The 18,831-nt window shown below is 29.4% G+C and overlaps 1 protein-coding gene across 1 annotated transcript in view; it reads left to right on the top strand.

Moving 5' to 3' along the window:
• Positions 1–18,831, top strand: part of LOC143254938 (uncharacterized) — a 66,478-nt gene that overhangs the window by 20,873 nt on the left and 26,774 nt on the right. Inside the window, exons 6-15 of the mRNA XM_076509848.1 lie at positions 619–768; positions 3,590–3,662; positions 4,432–4,647; positions 8,730–8,882; positions 10,192–10,301; positions 11,573–11,825; positions 12,483–12,664; positions 15,296–15,376; positions 16,049–16,129; positions 18,016–18,173. Coding sequence (XP_076365963.1) covers positions 619–768; positions 3,590–3,662; positions 4,432–4,647; positions 8,730–8,882; positions 10,192–10,301; positions 11,573–11,825; positions 12,483–12,664; positions 15,296–15,376; positions 16,049–16,129; positions 18,016–18,173 — 1,457 coding nt within the window. The remainder of the gene's footprint in view (positions 1–618; positions 769–3,589; positions 3,663–4,431; positions 4,648–8,729; positions 8,883–10,191; positions 10,302–11,572; positions 11,826–12,482; positions 12,665–15,295; positions 15,377–16,048; positions 16,130–18,015; positions 18,174–18,831) is intronic.

Here is an 18,831-nt window from a genome sequence, read left to right as displayed (position 1 = left end):
TTCATTGCAAGCATTAAAGTCAAAACACTTTCTCACAGGGAAAAATTAATATCTTGCAGGATTCTTGTGGTTATCAAAGAAGATTTTTGTGTCTAAGTCCTAAAGGACTATGACTGTGAACAACAACATGAGTATTGGTACTCCTTTACCAGTTACAAAATTAATATTAATAACCATCTAATCATTGCAAGTTGGTGTTTTCTTTTTTTTAATGCCAAATGTTTGAACCTTTCTTTCCATATGCTGCATGTACATTGTACAGACTATTTTTGGTATGCAGGAAAGGAACAACAGTATTCCATGTTTAATACATTATAAGTAGCTCATTAAGGTATGCAATTACCAGTAATTGAAGTAAAAAGTAAATTTTGTTTTGTGTATTATTTTTTCAAAAAAGTAGTGAAAACCATAATGAAACAAATATGTGTTAGTGATGTGAATACAAAACCTCATTTATCAGATTGGAATGACATGTAACAAGTATCTGGAATTTATTATGTAGAACTCAGAACTACTTATTTTCTCTTAGTAATCAGTTATAAATTTCATACACACATACATACTAAATTGCAACTTCGCTAATTTAGCAATGTTTTATTTCTCCTGTTGTCATGATAGGATGTGCAGCACTATGCTTCCACATTACGGTCAGAGTCAAATGGAAACACATCAGTCCATAGCTATGTCTCTTCTACAGTGGATCTTGTTTCACAAGAAAATATGAATGTAGACTCCACTATTGACTCCAGACTTCATACATCTGAAGATGTGAGCATGATCTTTGAAAGTTTGTAAAATACTTTATGTTGTATCAGAGCTCAGTTAATTGGCATGAGGAAACCACAGAGCAATTTAAGAATGTGTTTTGACTTTTATTAATTTTCACCATGTGTATAAGAACTAGTCTTTGCAAAATTATAGTTACATGTTTTCATACATTAATATAAAACATTTGTGTTCTGTTGTGGCACTCATAAACCCCAGTGTACCGATCAGTCTTCTCTTTTATCCTTAGTTGCTTCTGTATGTACAATAGTAGCAAATATTTATTTAAATAGATAAGAGTATTAATTTTATTTAATATGCACTATTTAATAAAATGTTTTTAGGAAATATTTTTTATAGGTACGGCTTCAATATATAATTATTAGTGTGTTGTATGATAATGTGTGTAGAGAGATTATTTTAAAAATAATCTTATATCTTTATCCAGTCTCTGTGAAAGGTTATGTTGTTAGTTTTTTACTTTGAGTAGCTGGGGTTATCCAGTGAAGAAGTATGAATTGCATAAAGGACAATAATCCCCTACTTTGCTATCTTATCAAATTCCAAATGACCTCGTTAGATGCTAAATGCATACTTTTTTGTGAAAAGCAATAATTGGCTATATTAACTGAGTTCCTATGTCCTTAAATTTAAAACAAAAAATCAGTAACAAAAGTAGGAATGTGTCATTTTTCAGAGATTCTTTTTATCTCTACTCTTGTTGAAAATCATGAAATAACCAATATAGACAGACCATTGGACAGTTTCTAGTTGTCAATATAAAAAAAATACAGTATTAAAGCCAGCCAACTGTAGGTGGTTTAAGCTAAATATGTATTTAAAAACTGTAAAATATGTCTTATTTTGCCTTTTTTATCATCTTTCTTAGGTAAAGGTTGTGAAACAAAATAGCCATTGTACACCATCAGTATCCAGTTATCTTACACAAAATTACAGTAATTAAGCCTATTAACTCTCTGTACATGTACATAATGGACTGTCTTGATAATAAGGTGTAAGTGTATATTTAGTGGTTAATCAATCACACTATCAATATTTATAAGAAACATCTGAAAATCATAAGTTTAACACTTTTGCTGTGGGTCACTGATCAAAGGCCATATCATTATATATGTTGATTTGTATTCAATATTTTACTGAACTACTATTTTATGTATTTATGTCAGTAAGTTTGGAATCAAATTGTAGAATATAATTCAAACTTTAATATTGTATATGAATTAATTTTTAATTTAAAAGTAAATACTAAAAGACCACATCTAAATATAGATTTTAGTGAGTCACTTGGTGTGTTGAATGCAGCACTGTTTAAAATTAGATGTTTGTGATGTCAAAGTACTATTTCTATAATTTTGTATAAATTAGAAACTGAAATGACTAATATTGACCAGTTAGAATATAAAACAAAAATCTCATATCTTTTTATTTTGCTGAGATATGGCTTATGTACTGAATCAAACAAAGGTGGCATCATTCAACTCTTGCCATTATTTGAAACAGCCCCTTATATATTCTTACAATAGTATATGACATGGGAATAACCAATTAACAGCTTAGAATGTGCCCAGAATGGTTTTTCTCAGCCATTTTAATCTTTGAAAAGGCTACCACATTCTTTTGCTTCAAGTTTTCAAGGAGGTAGGTTGTATGTTTAGTCTGCTTGTAGTTTCATATTTTTTTAAAATCTAAATACATCTTATTTAATAAGCTTAATATATTATAGTGGAATTCTAGGGTATCAATGTAGTTGCTTACGAATTTTTGGTTATTCAACTGTATGTGCATATAAAACATAAAAATAATTTTTTTTTATATTCTCCTGGTGCAAAATTTTAAAAGCCTTAGCAACTCTGTCCAGCAGCAACTGAGTACAAAGGTGGTATCAAGAAGAGATAATTGTTTGCTTTACTTCTTGATTTATTGTTCTGTATTAAAAAAGAAAAGATTAATAATTTATTTCTAAATAGTGGCTTTGCTGTAAGAAAACACACACACTCTAAATAGAGATCGTCTTTATACATGTATGTATAAAATGAATAATAATTGAAATGTAACTGTATATTACAAAATACTAGTCACTAATCACTGTGTAAAGACTGAAGGTCAGTTTTATATTATTGGATATGAGTGAGCTATTTGTTCTAAACATCTGTGTTTATGAGTAGTCATTCTATAAAAAAACAACAACATAATATATATTTATATATATTGTACTGCAAATACTTAATGTGTGGACAAACTAGTGTATATTATATTGAGCATGTAGCAAAAGGGTTAAACTTTGGTGAAATATTTAAATAATAAAGTGAATTTTGGAGTTAAAGAGTGTTTATCTGCATTCCTAGATCAATAATGTAGTCAATATTTGCTACTATCCCTGAATTTCAAACTGTCATAGCATTCAGATTAAATTTGGCATCTTTCTACTTCTCTCTGCTGCTTCTAAAGTTAAACTGACAAAGATGTACACAAAAATTGAAAATGTTTGAAATACTTCTTGGTCCTTTATGGCTCGAGGTGAACATTTTTTCTTTGTTATGCTTTTTCCTTGATGATAGAAATTGTGGAAAATGCATGATATGGAAAAAAGTTCATCTGTAGCATAAATCTAGGCAATAGACTACCTAAATTTATACTACAACACATCATATTTCAAAATTGAAGAGTATCTAACACTTTGTCAGATTTCTATTTAAGGATATTGTTAAAAGCAGTGGCAATAAAAATAGTATATTGTGACAGTGATATAAACTAGTGAATTTATTCTCATTCACAGAATGTCAACAGTAATTTTATATTGCAGGATGTGGTTGACAGTACAAACAGCTATGAAGAACAAATAGATTCATCTGCTTCTCACCACCCTGATTCAGGAAGTAAGTGCATTTATAACTCTTTAGTGTATGCTTCATACCTTTTTATAATTGTCTTTCAAGCAACTTTTAGTTTTGAGGACTTCTCTCTGCTTACAGGTTGTCACAGAATTCTGAAGTTAAGGAAATATATTAAATTCCTGATATTTTATATTTTAACCTAATGGGCTTGGTAGTGTGTATTGGGAAATGTTGCAAACACACTCGATGTGTGATGAACATTTTAAAAAAATCTTACTCATTTTGAGTCATTTAATAAAAAAACAATTAATGCACATACCCATGGAATCAATTGGAACAGAAATGGTTAACTAACTTCATGCTCTTTTTTATTTATGTTTTTAAGTGTCTGTCATTTTTAGTTTTGTTAAGTTTTCAATTACTTTAAAAAGTGTTAGTAAAAGTAGAGAACCAACACAGTAACACAGGCAATATTGTCATTGATTTCTGTTAGAAAATGAGATATAATTTTCAGTTAATAGAAATGTATCCTATTTATTGTAAATAGCTGTAAGTTGATAATAGTAATAACTGAGTTTAAAAACAAAGTTAAGTTAGCCTTTTCTATACAGTCTTCCTATTAATTGTTAAAGTAACACCTTGAGGCTTGTTATTTTCTGTATAACTATATAAGGATTATATGCCTCAGTTACTTAACAGATTTGTCTTTCATGTCATAAGAAATCACAAAGAATTATAAAATATTTTGTTTTTGTGATACATCTCTTTTTAATACTTGAGTGATGAACATTATTGTATAATTTATACTCAGATTCTGAGAGATGTGGTTCTACAATGCACATTGAAGAGGTTGCAAACTGCTCAACAATGAGCAATGAGAACCATCCAGATTCTACCCACAACAATATTGCAATGTCTGTCTCATCTGCTAGCTTAGGTGTACTCTGTATTCCTTCTACTTCATCTAAAGTTGACATGTACTCTGATATAACACAGTCATGCAGGGATTTAAACAGTCCAGCCTACTGTTAGTATAAACGTTTTATTACTATTTATATTTCAAGATTTTTCAAAGCTACACAAGCAAAATAAAAAGTAGTAATAGTTAAATAAACAATGATGCATAAGCATGTGGAAGAACAATTCAAATTTTACTCAAGGTTTTTAAATCATTGGAATTTTATAAAATCGGTAGGTTTGATTAAGTCACAAATTTCTTGCTATTATTATTTTAAGTTTCTCATAGGTTTGATTCTCCTTAAAGCAAGTAAAAATTAGGTGCATTACAAATGATTTAATTTTATGGATAATTAATGTACTGTAAATATGGTGATGATTGTAAGGATTTGAACTATTACATCAAAGAAAATTAAGATCATTTTATAAAAAACAATTGTAACTGAGGAATTAAGTGAGGTAAAAACATAAATAGCTGTACTTGTTTAATATCTAATAAAACTAGGAATATATCAGCTTTGGACCCATATTTTAAAGCAAACTTTTGTTATCATGCACTTCTGCTGAAGTGATTGTATGCAGTTTGTAAATTTTACTTGTAAACTAAATTTTAATATTCTTGAAAATTGTATCTGTTCCAAATATCAGTCACTGAGTGAGGCTTGTCAAAGTTTAACTACTTTACATTGTCACATTTTGTGTCTTCTTTTCTTTTCTAGAATATCTTATTTTCTATTACAAATTATGTATAGAAACTTCTTTTCCTATATCTAACCCAGATCTTGAAAGTACTCTAATCCTTCCCAAACCTTTCACTTCTCTGGGAAAAACATGCCAAGGAATTTCAAAAGATAGTCCCATCCTCTACAGCTTTAAATACAGCGCTCAAAACGAGGTTAAACTAGTATTGTATAGTGAATTAGTGGCCTTCTTTGACTCGTACTCTATACTTCTATGTATAAAACCTAAAATCCTTTGTCTTTTTACTAGTGAAAGTACATTATTTATAAAATCAGAGATTTTGTAATAGTGATGGTCTAATTTTTATAAAGCTCTCTTTTGTCTTTAATATTAATATCATTGGCAGTATTGGTTGAAATGTTACTGTATATTATGTTAAATTTAATTAATTAATTTATTATTATTATGTTACACTGGTATAAGTATACATTTAACTGCAACTGTACCTACCAGATGAATGAATGCATTCTAATAAGTTTTTGTTATGTGACTTCTTATACATCTAGTTGGAATATAATATTAAGTTAGTTGTAATAATTACTGGTTAATATTCAGTTATGAACTATGTTGGTAGCTTGGTTTGATCAGAAATTAATTATATTTTCCTAATCAACTTCAAATACATTTTATCCAGTATAATCTAACTTTCATTAAGATTAAAAAGTATTTGTGCTTTAAACAATGAGCTAATATATTAACAAGTCCCCTATGTCAAAATTTAAAATGATTAAAAAACCTTATGCAGTGTGTGTGTGTTGAAGGGTTTTGGAACCTTTTTTATTTCATGTTGCAGTATTCCAGAGTCAAACATATCCATCCTTTATAACAGTAATCTGTGTTATTCCAGTGGATAGTTAAGCTATTATAAACTTGTTTAAACCTTCACCATAGATGTTTTTTAGTTGATAAAATGTGTAAATATCATTTCAGACAAGTACAGTCCAAATAGTGTATTTTTATTATGAAATATAAATCTACTGAAAATATATGTTTTACATATATTTATTTTTCATACTGGTAGCTATTGCTGTTAGGTCTGTAATCAGTACATAGTAGGCAATCTCAAAGATGTACTTATTTCTTTGTTCCTAAATTGATTCAAATCTGATCTCCAGATTCAGTTTTTATGACACAAAAAAAGTTTCTTTTGTTTACTCCTCTTCATAGAATCTTCCATTCAGTCTGTTGTAACTATGAAAGCTCTTATTTATACTAGCTTGTGTTTCTTAAAGCAGTTGCTGGCTGAAATAGTAGTCTCTCTAGAATTTTGGCCAGTGGAGGTGTTTATATTGGCCTACTTGTATAGCAGGAGAACTCTATAAACAGCAAGCGAGTTGTGTCTTATGAATTTGATACGAGCCAGTGAAACCACTATTTGTAATCAGGACACGTCAAGTGAATTGCAGTTAAAAGGTCAGATTTTTTAACACATGTAATCAAATTCCATGGCAATGGCAAGGAATAATGATGCATATGAATATTATTTACTTTGTAACTGTGTGGCAGTTTGGACAACGGTCTGTGAGTTAGGGTCTAGCTGGTTAGGTAACTTCTTTGTTTTTGAGACAAGACATTTTGTTTCCTCATTATGGATATTGTTCCTTGTTCCTTCCTGTGGTTCAGATTTAATGATATGAGAATTGTGATTGTTTTTTTTTTTTATAGCCATAAGGTTAGTGGTTTGTATAATGGTGAATGAGTTTTCATAGCTTTGTGTTAATTGTAGAAGATAGTTAGCCAGGGTTGTTTTCCAATAATGTCAAAACCTTTTGACTTGAAGATATTCTTGAAATTTTTGGATTTTTTTGCATAATAGGGTTAACTGTCTCTCTCTTGTTTTTCTCTAAGTCATGATTATAGAAAAACTGATCAATCAGGATTAATTCATTATTCTTAAACCTCTTCTTGTGGTCTTTGGTTAAGGAAATCTATTTGGATCTTGATGAGCTGTAAGGATACTCTTTACCTCCTTTTCTGGGTGAGTAATTTCCACAGCTGCAGATTGTTGCATGGGGACGTATAAAGTGAATTTGACACACAAGTTACTGAAACCCGTTTTAGTTTAACTAGGACTAAATATTTGCCCATTAAAGTGTCTTGGCATGTTCCTGTATAACTTCTCTTCCAGCTTATTTTAATAATTCTGACATCAAATATAGCAGCCCTTCTTTATTTTGGCCAAGAGTTAGTAAGTTTAACTAACATTTTGGAGGTTTAGGCTTTATGGTAGGATAGGATAGGTAAATCATGAATACTTTACACTGAAGATCCTCCATCCTAAGGTGTGTCTTTAAGGAGGAACAGAGACATAGTGTCAAACTTAATGTACCATTAAGTTTTTAAAAAAAAAAGAATGCCATTCACCACCAATATTTTTGTGCCTAATCCTAACACTTCCATTGCTTTAATATTAAGTTAACATATTTTAACTCCTGCACCCACCTGTTGTAACTATGAAAGCTTTTCTTACTGTATGCTTCTACTAGTCATGTGTTACTTGGAAGTAGTCATTTACTGAAATAGTTGTCTGTTTAGAGTTTTGGACAATGGAGAAGTGTCTTATTACTCCTAAATATTTTATTCTTAAGTGACTTTGTAAGCAGTTAGAGCAAGGTCAGGAAAAATTTAGTGTTTTTTTCAGTGCATTTAACTGCTGGTATTGAATGATATCTTTGGAAGGGTCTGTTGTTGGTAATAGTTGAAGGGAGTTAACACAAAGTAGTACATAAAAGTTAGTTGTCAAGAGATTCCCTGCTTAAAAAGAACAGAAATTTATATTGTTATTTTTTATTATAGTGACTTAAGTTGCAGTAAAGGCAGACAAACAACATATGCATAAAGACTTGTTTTCTCTATGGTACTTAAATCAGAAAATTATTTAACTAGATTTGGTGAAGTATCCAATAATTTTCTCAGTAGCTGAACTATATGTATTTACATAATTTTGTAACATAGTAATTTAAACCTTATTATGTATGTTTGTTTTAACCATATATTAGTTACATTAGTCACATGACTTGTGGGAAAACATTTATTGGTTCAGCTATGTCTGTTTCATAAGTTATTATTTTCACCAGAGAAACCTGAATGTAAATTATGTGCTAATGTGATTAAATTGTTAATGTTCACTATTTGTAAACTTATAGTATATTAACTTAAAAGGTTAATTATGATAATGTTACCTCTCAGTAGTTATGGCTTTTATAAACTCGTGTACTATTTTCACAAATAGCTATTTACATTAACAATTCAAGCATGAAAATAGCAGTAGTAGATGTAAATTATATGCAGTAATATTTAAAATTATAAGTTATTAGATTGCCTGTAACCAGTGCAATAGTATAGTATTCTGTGATTGACAGATTTTTGTGTTTGTTATTCACAATATATTATAAATTGTCATATACACAGGGTGTGAAGAGTGCCAACAATTCAATGAGAGAGAGTGTCCAAATCACATGGTACAATTGATAGTTGATAAGCCTGTCTTGAGCCGAGCATGGGCAAGTTTACCAGCAACTTACCTCTACCTTCATAAAATATCTGGTGTCAGTAATGAGTCTGGTATGTCTTCTTATATTTGAGTTACAGGAAAAACATACTATAAATGAATGTCATTGATGAGGTCTGATCAAATAGCTGTGATACATTTGGTATTTTTAATGCAAATAACATTTTTTGCAATGCTTTGATTAAATTGCCAGTTCAGAGATACCTAAGGTTAAGACATAGACATCCCTAATTTAGAAATAGTAGGATAGAGGCAGTTAGGTCAGTAGTTCACACTTCTTGTGTGATCACTTTTAATTGAATAATTAGATTGATTGTCAAATTTATAAAGTCCCACATTTGAAAGTAAAGCATGATAAACAGCATATTGAGCAATCAGTTATGTAGGCACATTCAACTTCTCTTCCTACATGTGGTAGTCACCAGTTTTCCATATTCCATACTATTGCCAATTTTAATGGGGAGATTCATTTATTGACAGAAGTATAACTCAAAATTACCACATCAAACTTTCAAAGTTCTGTGAAAGCAAAACTGAAATACCAGGGGAAGCAGTCAGTCAAGACTCTGAAGATGGGACGTGTGACAAGTGAATCATATATTATCTTTAACATATGATATACTACAAACTAGTACTAGTGTCACTGGTACTGATGGCCTGGTACCAGTACTGGAAGCCATGTACCGATGTTACCAGTACTGACTGCAAACCCTACCTTGGACCTTGTTTACGATATGAACTGATTTAAAAATAAGTTGCACAATAAAAGATATTTGAAAACATTTGAACAGCAACTGAATGAATAAAACCAGTTTGTTCAGTTGGTTTTTAAAGCTTTTTTACTTAAGAACCTTGGGTTATGGGTATGTATAATAATGTGCCACATAATTTCTAGAAAGTAAAGATTACAGTAAATAGTCACTAACAGAAGAGCTAAAACTAAGGGTGTACAAGTGACAACCATGTTTTCAGTGATACTATTATCACGAAAAAAAAAATACTGGCAGAAAATTAATCTTTGTTTCCAAAAGTTCACTCCAAATTCTAAATGTGAATAACAAAAAATATATTTTTGCTTGTTGAAATATTTCTTTTCATTATACATTATTTTTGTTAATGTAATTAACCTTTGCCATCACTCTTAAGCTAGTGGCCTCTGTTTATAATCTATACCTTTTTTACTACTTTCTCTAATAAGCTAGTATTATAATTTTTTCACTGAATTTTAATTTAAAAAAAAAGAAAATTAAGTATATAATACAATAGAAAAGACAGTTTGCATATTCAGCCATTTTTGAAGAGAAAAATTCATTATTATGTTGTTGGTTCTTGTAATCATTAATAAATCTTGATTGATTTCAGAATATGGAGTTTTTGCAAAGAAGACGATACCAAAGAGAACACAGTTTGGACCACTAGAAGGTGTTTTATTGAAAACAGAAAACAGACCCAGCAACAGTTTTGTTCTTATTGTATGTAATAAATTAATTTTCTTTTCAGTCTATTTTTTTCCAAATATATTTTCATTTGTTATCTTGTTCTTCTTATTTAACATGCATCAGTTATCAAAGTACTATGGAAAAAAAAAGGATTCTGTTGTTTTGACCAGAACTTGATGCATTTATCTCAGAATTTTGTTAATGAGTTTACATAAGCTCATTATTTAAAAATAAAAAAAAATCTTTTTTTTTCCCATGATTTGCTGACAGTTTAAGTAAATTATTGTACATAAATGCATGATATATTAAAGAATTGAATGTAAAAAATATAAAAAAAGCCTGTAAAGCTAACTGTGAATTCCATGAGATAGCTTAATACACTTATAAAATCATTGATGAACTACTTCTGTGTTTGTAGTAATTCATAGCATATTGATGATAAGTAAAATTATTAATATATTTATAATAAAAAATATTAAATAATTGTTCATGGAGACAATAAAATATCCATGCCATTAAAGATAAAAGAAGTGAGTTTGGTTGGTTGTGTTTTCACATGTCTATTTGCACATACATTTAGAAAATCATAAGTACTGCAAATTAATGTGTATTATAAAGGAAAACTGTAAAGTATAACTGACAAAACATTTTAAATTTAAAATGCTGGAAGGTTTTTAGTGTTTGTAAAATTAGAAATTCCAATTTGAGAATTGGAACCCAAGGTCTTACATAAAATTGTGCAAAACATAGAATATCTCAGTTCCACTGGAAACATATAAAGTAATCATAATCATTTAGGCAACATTAAAATTTTGGGTTATGTGTGTTTAGGTGTTGTAAGAATATAACTGTTGTAAACTCACTTTACTTACACAAATTTATAAGTCTATCATGCATGTCATCATTGCAAAATATTATTGGTATGGATCTTATATCCATTACAGCTGTGTCTTAATGCTCATATTTATATATGTTTTAATTTGAATATAAATATTTTATCTTCAGATTTTTCCTGTTTTTGAAACATACTCTGCATAAAGCACAGTTTGTTGTACCTGCAAAATATATTTATTGTTGTCACCTTTCTATCTTATTTAGGGATAAGAGATTTAATGATGATTATTACCAACAATGGGTATACTCTGCAATGGAAGATTTTCAGCTATTAAAAAAAAATTAACTTTATAATTTTATCTTTGTTTTGTTATTCCACATTTTATAGATGAAATGAACATATCTGTGACATTTTTTCAGAGAATTTATCTTTTTAGAAAAAAGAATAGCAAATTATAATTTTTACCCAGGTTGAACAAGATGATGATCACACAGTGTACCTGGACACTGCAGATGAATCTCGTAGCAACTGGATGCGTTTTGTAAGACCAGCAGAAACTTACTGGCACCAGAACCTTGTGTTAGTCCAACAAGGACAGTCCCTTTACTTCAACACAACTCGAGCTATAAATCCCAGGACAGAGCTTAGAGTTTGGTACTCTACAGCATATGCTGAGAAATGGGGCCTTCCTTTACTGGAAATGCCAGAAAATGAAAGAAAAGGTATTTTAAGTATTTCTTTGTATATATATAAAATCATACCAGAACAAATATGCTAAAATATGACTTGTAAATTAGCAATATTTCTTCTGGAGACAAACTTTTGTTTTAATAGCATTTTAATTGATAGTGAATATGAACATGCTCTGTAAAATTAAAATTTGAAGTTTTGCCTTGCTGTTAATGGTTTAACTTTGGTCAATTTTTTTGTTAAAATCTAACTTGTATTCATAAAGTTTAGTGTTTCTCGGTAAAGAAAAAACAACTTCTCTCAGCATCTTTTTCCTCTTTTTCTTTACTCTACTGGTCTTTATCAAATGACACAAGTTGACACAGCATATTAATTATGTGACAGGGCTAAGAGCTCTTTGCAAAGCTTGAAAAATGTTTAAAGAATTTTTTTCTTTCTTTCTTAATCTTATTATTTTATTTATGGAAGCTTAGTTAGTGATACCAAAGCACTAGTACTACTATATTTGTGGTTTTGCTAACTTGGTTATTGACTGAAGAAATTTAATTTAAAAAGAAAATTACATTATGACATTCAGCTTGTATTAGAAACAGATGTTGTTCTCATAACATTATACTGCTGATATAACTTAACTTTCAAAAGTTAAAAAAAAAACACTTTATGTTTAAAAATGAGTAATGTATTGTTAGCTCTAGAAGATGAGGAAAATTCATGGCCGTGTTTTGAATGCAACAAACGGTTTCCCACATCGGTAGAATTGCAAAAACATCTTAATCATCATGATGACGAACCACCTCAGTCCCTTGTAACTCGCAGTCGTAGTAGAGGACGTGTTACAAGAAGTGGATATAACTGTAATCAGACATTTAAAGTAAGTTAAAAATACTTAAGAATTTTTTATTACCATCTGAAAAGTATTTTAAACACTTTTTCTGATTATATGATATTCTTTAAGCTCTTTTTAGTTATGAATTGGTAGCCATCTTCAGGTAAGATAATTTCATTTATTGGCCTATGGAATGGGTTTTCTTTGAATGTTGTGAAGGCAGTAAATTTGAGTGGTTGAGTTTAAAAGAAATCTTTAAAGTTATATGAATCATAAGGGCTGGCTTTAAATTGTTTTTCTTAAAGTTTTATTTTGGTCTAGAGGATGGGACAGCCAAGATGGACCAACAGATGTTGTCCGTAAACGTTATGTCGTTATTTTTACCACTACTGAAAAGTTAAATATTTTCACCATCATTTGAGCTAATAGTTAAAGCACTCTTTTTGCTCATGTCACAAGGATTTAGTAAGTTACATTCAAAATGTAAGAAAATTACTTTCTTATCCCTCATCTATACATATTTGAAAAGTTACACTGTGGAACATGTGAGGTCCAAATGAACCTCAGTACAATTATACCATTATAATGAGCTCTGGATTGAAATTACAAAAAATAATTGCATTATATCATTTGTTATGGCTAGCATACAATGTGAACAGCATAAAAAATATGTGTATTCTAAAGGAAATAAGTTGAAAAGTCAAGAAATTACAAAATGACATTGTTTTTCAGTACAAATGTAAGTAATATTAAACTATTTGCTAGAGAAACAGTGCATCAAAACAAATAACAAAGTTTTATTATATTCTTATATGCAAATCCTTATCCACCAATATTTGATGAGATTACCATAATACTGTAAACCTCAACTCAGAGAGAACTGAAAATGTATATTGTGAGTCACCTTGGGTACCACCAGACTCCAAAACAAATGTATTCTTTTAGTAGGCTATTGATTGAAAACCCATTAAGCAGGGTATTTACAACAATTATTAAACAAGATTTCACTATAGGGCATAAAGATTCATCAGAGATAACACTTGTTGAGGAGTGAGATGCTTATAAAGGTTTACCAAAATAATGTTACAAGAAACAGACAAGGTGATACTGTATACTATTTTGATGGAGTATCCTCTGTAACAGGCTGTACAGAGAAGTAAATGTTTAGAAATTTGTATTGTATGCTATAGGACAAACTGATAGATTATAACTACTTACTCCATACTCCTGTTTTAGAAACAATATTCTCATATTGATCCAGAATTTGTGACAGGTACTTGAGAGAATTCATATAAACTTGTAATGATTATGTAAAAATATATAGAACTGAGAAAGTTACTAGGATCCAGGTAAATCCCAGGTATTCTGATGAGTGTTATCATGGTGTGTGAATGAACTTGATATAAAAATGTAGTTAATAATTCAAATTTTAGTATTATATAAACCTTAACATTATTAATTTTGTAAGGCTATATATATATATATATATATAAAATCCTGAATTGTTCTTGCTTTGAGAATTGTGCCATTCGATCTCAAGGTATCTCCTTATCCCTAATTTATTTACTGTCCCTCCAAAAGTTTGAAATCTAATTAGTGTAATTTATTCATTATAATATTGTAGTCACTCAGGCAAAGCATAATATTTATATATTTCAATATTATTCAGTTATGTATCCATAAAATAGAAAATCAGACCTCTTCCCATCTCACCTGTCACATTCTTTCTTTTAAAAATAGGCAGTGGTTCTTTTGACTTTTAATACTTTTTTATTAATAACCAATAGAAAGCCAAGATTTGAAACTATCAAATAACATATTATATTACTTTGTTTTCTGTACTTAGAATTATCTATTTTGCTTTCAATTCAAACTTTATTCCCACAGAAAATTGGCATGGCTAGGTGGTTAGGATGGATGACTTACAATATGAGAGTTTGAATCTCTGTTACACTAAACATACCCTTTCAGTCATGGAAGCATTATAATGTTATGGTCAATCCCACTATTCATTGGTAAAAGAGTAGCCCAAGTCTTTTACTGCTAACATAGACAATATTTAAGTTACAGCAGTTCAGTGCTCTACAATAACATCTCTTTACTAGCATACTGATAGTGTTATTTCTTCTCATTCAAGTGTAAAATTTATCTGTGAAATCCTTAATACATGTATTCACTTGTATTAGAACTCTAGCTTAGCAATATGAAGGAAAATATTTTTCATAGATATCAAAACATCTTTTAGTTTGCAAATTCTTTTGTTTAAAAAATTAAATTTTAAATTATATTAGCTAATTTTGTTGACATTCATCGATGTTTATTAAGCCAGTTTTATGACTTCTTTAGGAAATGTATTTGTGGTCCCTGGAATAAATACTGCATGTAGGATTTCTTCACAAGTTGTCCATAAAATTTGAAATTAAGCCTTAGGAATTGCAGTGTATTAGATGAGTTTAATTAAAGTATAATGTGCTAAGGTAAAGTATCTTAGAAATAAAATAATATGTAAAGTAATATTGTTTGATGTAGTATTTTCACTTAAAATTTGAATTGAATACATTTTAGTGCCAGTTGCTTTTTTGTGGTCAGGTATTAGAAGATTAAAAATAGCTAATAAGGTTATCTTAGTGAGTATGAAACTATACATGTAAAATTGAAATGTCATGTATTTTTCAGCCAGTATCTGATACAATAGAGGAGGAATCAAATGAAGTACCTGTTGTTAAAAGGGTTACTAGGAACAGACCACCAAAAAAGGTTATCATAAATTCTTTAGAGTTACTGCTTGTTTGCTGAACATAGGTTGTTAAATACATACTAAGGACAAAAACTATATCAGTTTCATAAATTGGAATAACATTTTGAGCAAAAAAAGAGAGAAGTTATTAGTCATGTTATCATTTTTGTATTTTTTCAAATGAAAAATAAATTAGATTGAGCTTCTACTGTAAAGCCAACAACACTTTTGTGTTTGCTTTTGAAAAACTGTGAGGTTGTTTTTATACTTTTAATCAGATGAGATAGTGCTATAATAAAATACCTGATAAAGTTTTAAAAATATGAGTGCCATTATTACTAAATAAACCAAACATACTTTGTTTTATTTGTTGATTTCTAAGGTACTGACAGAAATAAGTAAACTAATAAAAGTAAAATATTGAAAGTGGTAAAAATCAACATACAAGTAATAGTTTAAATACCTTGTGACTCATTTGGTGTGAAAGTTGATATACTTGTTAGTTAATTTTTACAAAATGTTGTGAACTAGCAGCCTGGCTTTAGCTGTAGAACATTAATTACTACTGTATAGTGTGCCAGCTGATCATATTGTTTTATGAGATTTCCAATTTTTCTCTTAAAATTATATATGATCTACTTAAGCATATCTATTAATAAGCTTTACTCATGTATAAATTTCCTTACTCCTAGATAGCAACAGAAGAACCTACCAGCCCACTTTTGTTACAAACCACTAAGGGACCAAGAGGCAGGCCTCCAAAAAACTTCATGGTTTGTGCAATATTTAGATTATGTTTATTGCATTAAAAATGTAGGAAACCTTTTTATGTTTACACAGAAAACATCACATTACAGCAATTTCTGAGATTTGTTGAGGCTTTTGAACAAAGATTTATCTGTTATAAGATTACTATTGGTGTTCATTGTGTGATATTATTGATTATCTATGGTTGTATGTAAAGGAAGCTAGATGTTGTGTTGTTCAGAAGAAAGTTGTTTTATTTTTAACAAGTGTATATTGTGGAAAGGCCTCCAGTATCATTATATGTACTTAGATTAGTCAAAGTGAATTGAATAGTCAAATAATTTATATATGTAAAAACGGCTCATTTGGCTTGAGAAAATATTTTACATAGAGGAGCGAACAAAATTTCGAACAAAAAATTGAGGATTGCATTTGTGTGTTTAAACACCTCTTAGGATCTACCTTAGGAACATGAACCTTAATCATGGAGAAGTAGATATTACAAAAGTGTCTCTTTACACTGTGAATTTGAACTATAAAACCATGTGTTAATTGTTTAATGTTCTTACTGCAAGTAGGTTAAAGAATGTGTGTCACAACTGTACAGAGTTACATTCAAAAGTTAATGAAGCTACTTTATCAGCATTTTATGCAAATAAACTTGATATCAAAACATAGTTACTAAATCAGATTTTGAATATTATATAAATTTTAATTTCTTAAATTTAAAAGGAAATGTTTAAATAAATTCTCAATCTCCCCTTCCAGAACAAGTAACATTGTGATAAAACAAAGTAGACCTAAAAACTAAGAACTCAAAAGTTTGTTTTCAAAGTTTTAGTGGTTATGTAAATGATAATTTGAAAATATTTAGATTAGAAATATTTTTAATATTACAATGGCAATCACTTTGCATTCAAAGCAATCAGTACTTTAATTCTACATGTTTATGGACATATCTTTAGTTAAAATACTTAATTTAAAAAGATGTGACTTTGTCTACAAACAATTTGTAATGTTTACTGAAAGCTTCCAAATTCTGTGAAGATATTACTTTGGGACAAGAAGGTCGGTGCAAATCACTGACTCCATATGGAAAGAGCTAACCGAGAAATGGAATTCACTATAATGTAGAAATAATTAGTATTTTTAATATATACATAAAGTTTGTTTACATATAACTAACAATTGAAAAGATGCAGTTAAAGCATGTAGAGGACTGGATTGACTTTTAGACATTTTACAAGGAAATATTTCAGGAGATTAAAAATAAATGAAAGAAACTATGTGTGAAACTTTGTTAAAGAAAGAGCTTGATTTTATCTTCAAGTGTAAATATAGACAGAATTTCACAATATAAAAAAATGGGTTTTCTTTGATTTTACCCTGTAAGTTTTCAAAAAAAAAGGTGAATATAGAAACATAATCTGAAAGTTGAAAAGTTAACTAGAGATAACAGATAACTTTCATGTTACTGTAGGATTTGCAGGAAGGAGCATCTGTAAACAGCTGGTACAAAGTGAAGTAAACTCTCATTGGTTGGAAACTGATAGAAAGTGCAAACTTGTTAATAAAACAAAAATAACACTGTAAAGAAGGAAATTAGCAAAATATTTAAAATAAATAAAAATGTCTAAGAAAATTAATTCCTAGCTGAGTAGTGTCTGTTTCCAGGTGTATTTGTATCTGTTTTTCTGCTATTCTCTTGTTCTTTTCAGAATAACAAGAACATTTTTTTCTTATATGATATTGAAGTACACTTTCCTTTGATAGTATGGGTGACATTTATTTAAAAAGACATTATTCAAAAACAAATTTGTACATTTATGGTTATGACCTTGTAACCTGAGGTTACTTTTATCTGTATTAATAATTATTGATGTTTGATGTTGATATTATTACTCTCATTTAGCTTGATTCAAAACAGGAAGAATTTGAATGTCAACTCTGTCATAAAGTTTTCCCCAGAAATTACAGCTTACAAAGACATATGATCATGCATACAGGAGAAAAACGTTTCAAGTGTCCAATTTGTGAAATGAAATTCAGCCATGTGTACAATAGGAACAGGTTGGTGTAATAATTTATGAAATACTTTATGTAATGTGATAGGGTGGTGGTAAATTGGTCTGCTGTTTGCCTGATCATAGTCATAGTAAAAAGTTTTATAGGTGAATATTAACAGGGACAGCTTGTATCTTTTTTTCTCACTGGTAGAGCACAGATTTTGTTAGGCACGTAACTGGACTAATGTTCTAGTGCCAGAGTCTAATCACAAGGAAACTGTTCTAATATGTCTGTGTTTGGGCAGTTCTTAACTGGTATTATAAAATACTGGTATGAGTGCACTACTGTACTTACAGATTAAAAATTTTGTTATGTGTAAGTAATCTATTTTAATATATTTTATGCTAGCAAACAGTATTATAACATCTTATAAATAGTATAGTTCATTTAGAAAAAACTAAACCTGTTTTTGTAGTGTCTGAAGAGTCTGAATTTTTTTTTTTCTGGTGGTTGTAAGAATTTTTATTTCTTTTTATAATAAACTGCATTGAATTACACTTATGTATGTACTCTTTCCCACCAAAAATAAGGTATCTTTACAAATGAGCCTGTGTCTCAGCTTTAAAAATTAGATACAATCTTCAGCTAAAAGTCTGTTGTACAGAGGTGAATCTAAGTTTTAAAATTTTACAAACACTTTGCCAACAATTCATTTTTCTCC

Source organism: Tachypleus tridentatus, chromosome 7 (assembly GCF_004210375.1).
Source record: "Tachypleus tridentatus isolate NWPU-2018 chromosome 7, ASM421037v1, whole genome shotgun sequence".
In the NCBI taxonomy this organism is placed as follows: Eukaryota; Metazoa; Arthropoda; class Merostomata; order Xiphosura; family Limulidae; genus Tachypleus; species Tachypleus tridentatus.
The sequence above is the reverse complement of the archived record's forward strand: the minus strand, read 5'-3'. Positions and strand labels throughout refer to the sequence as shown.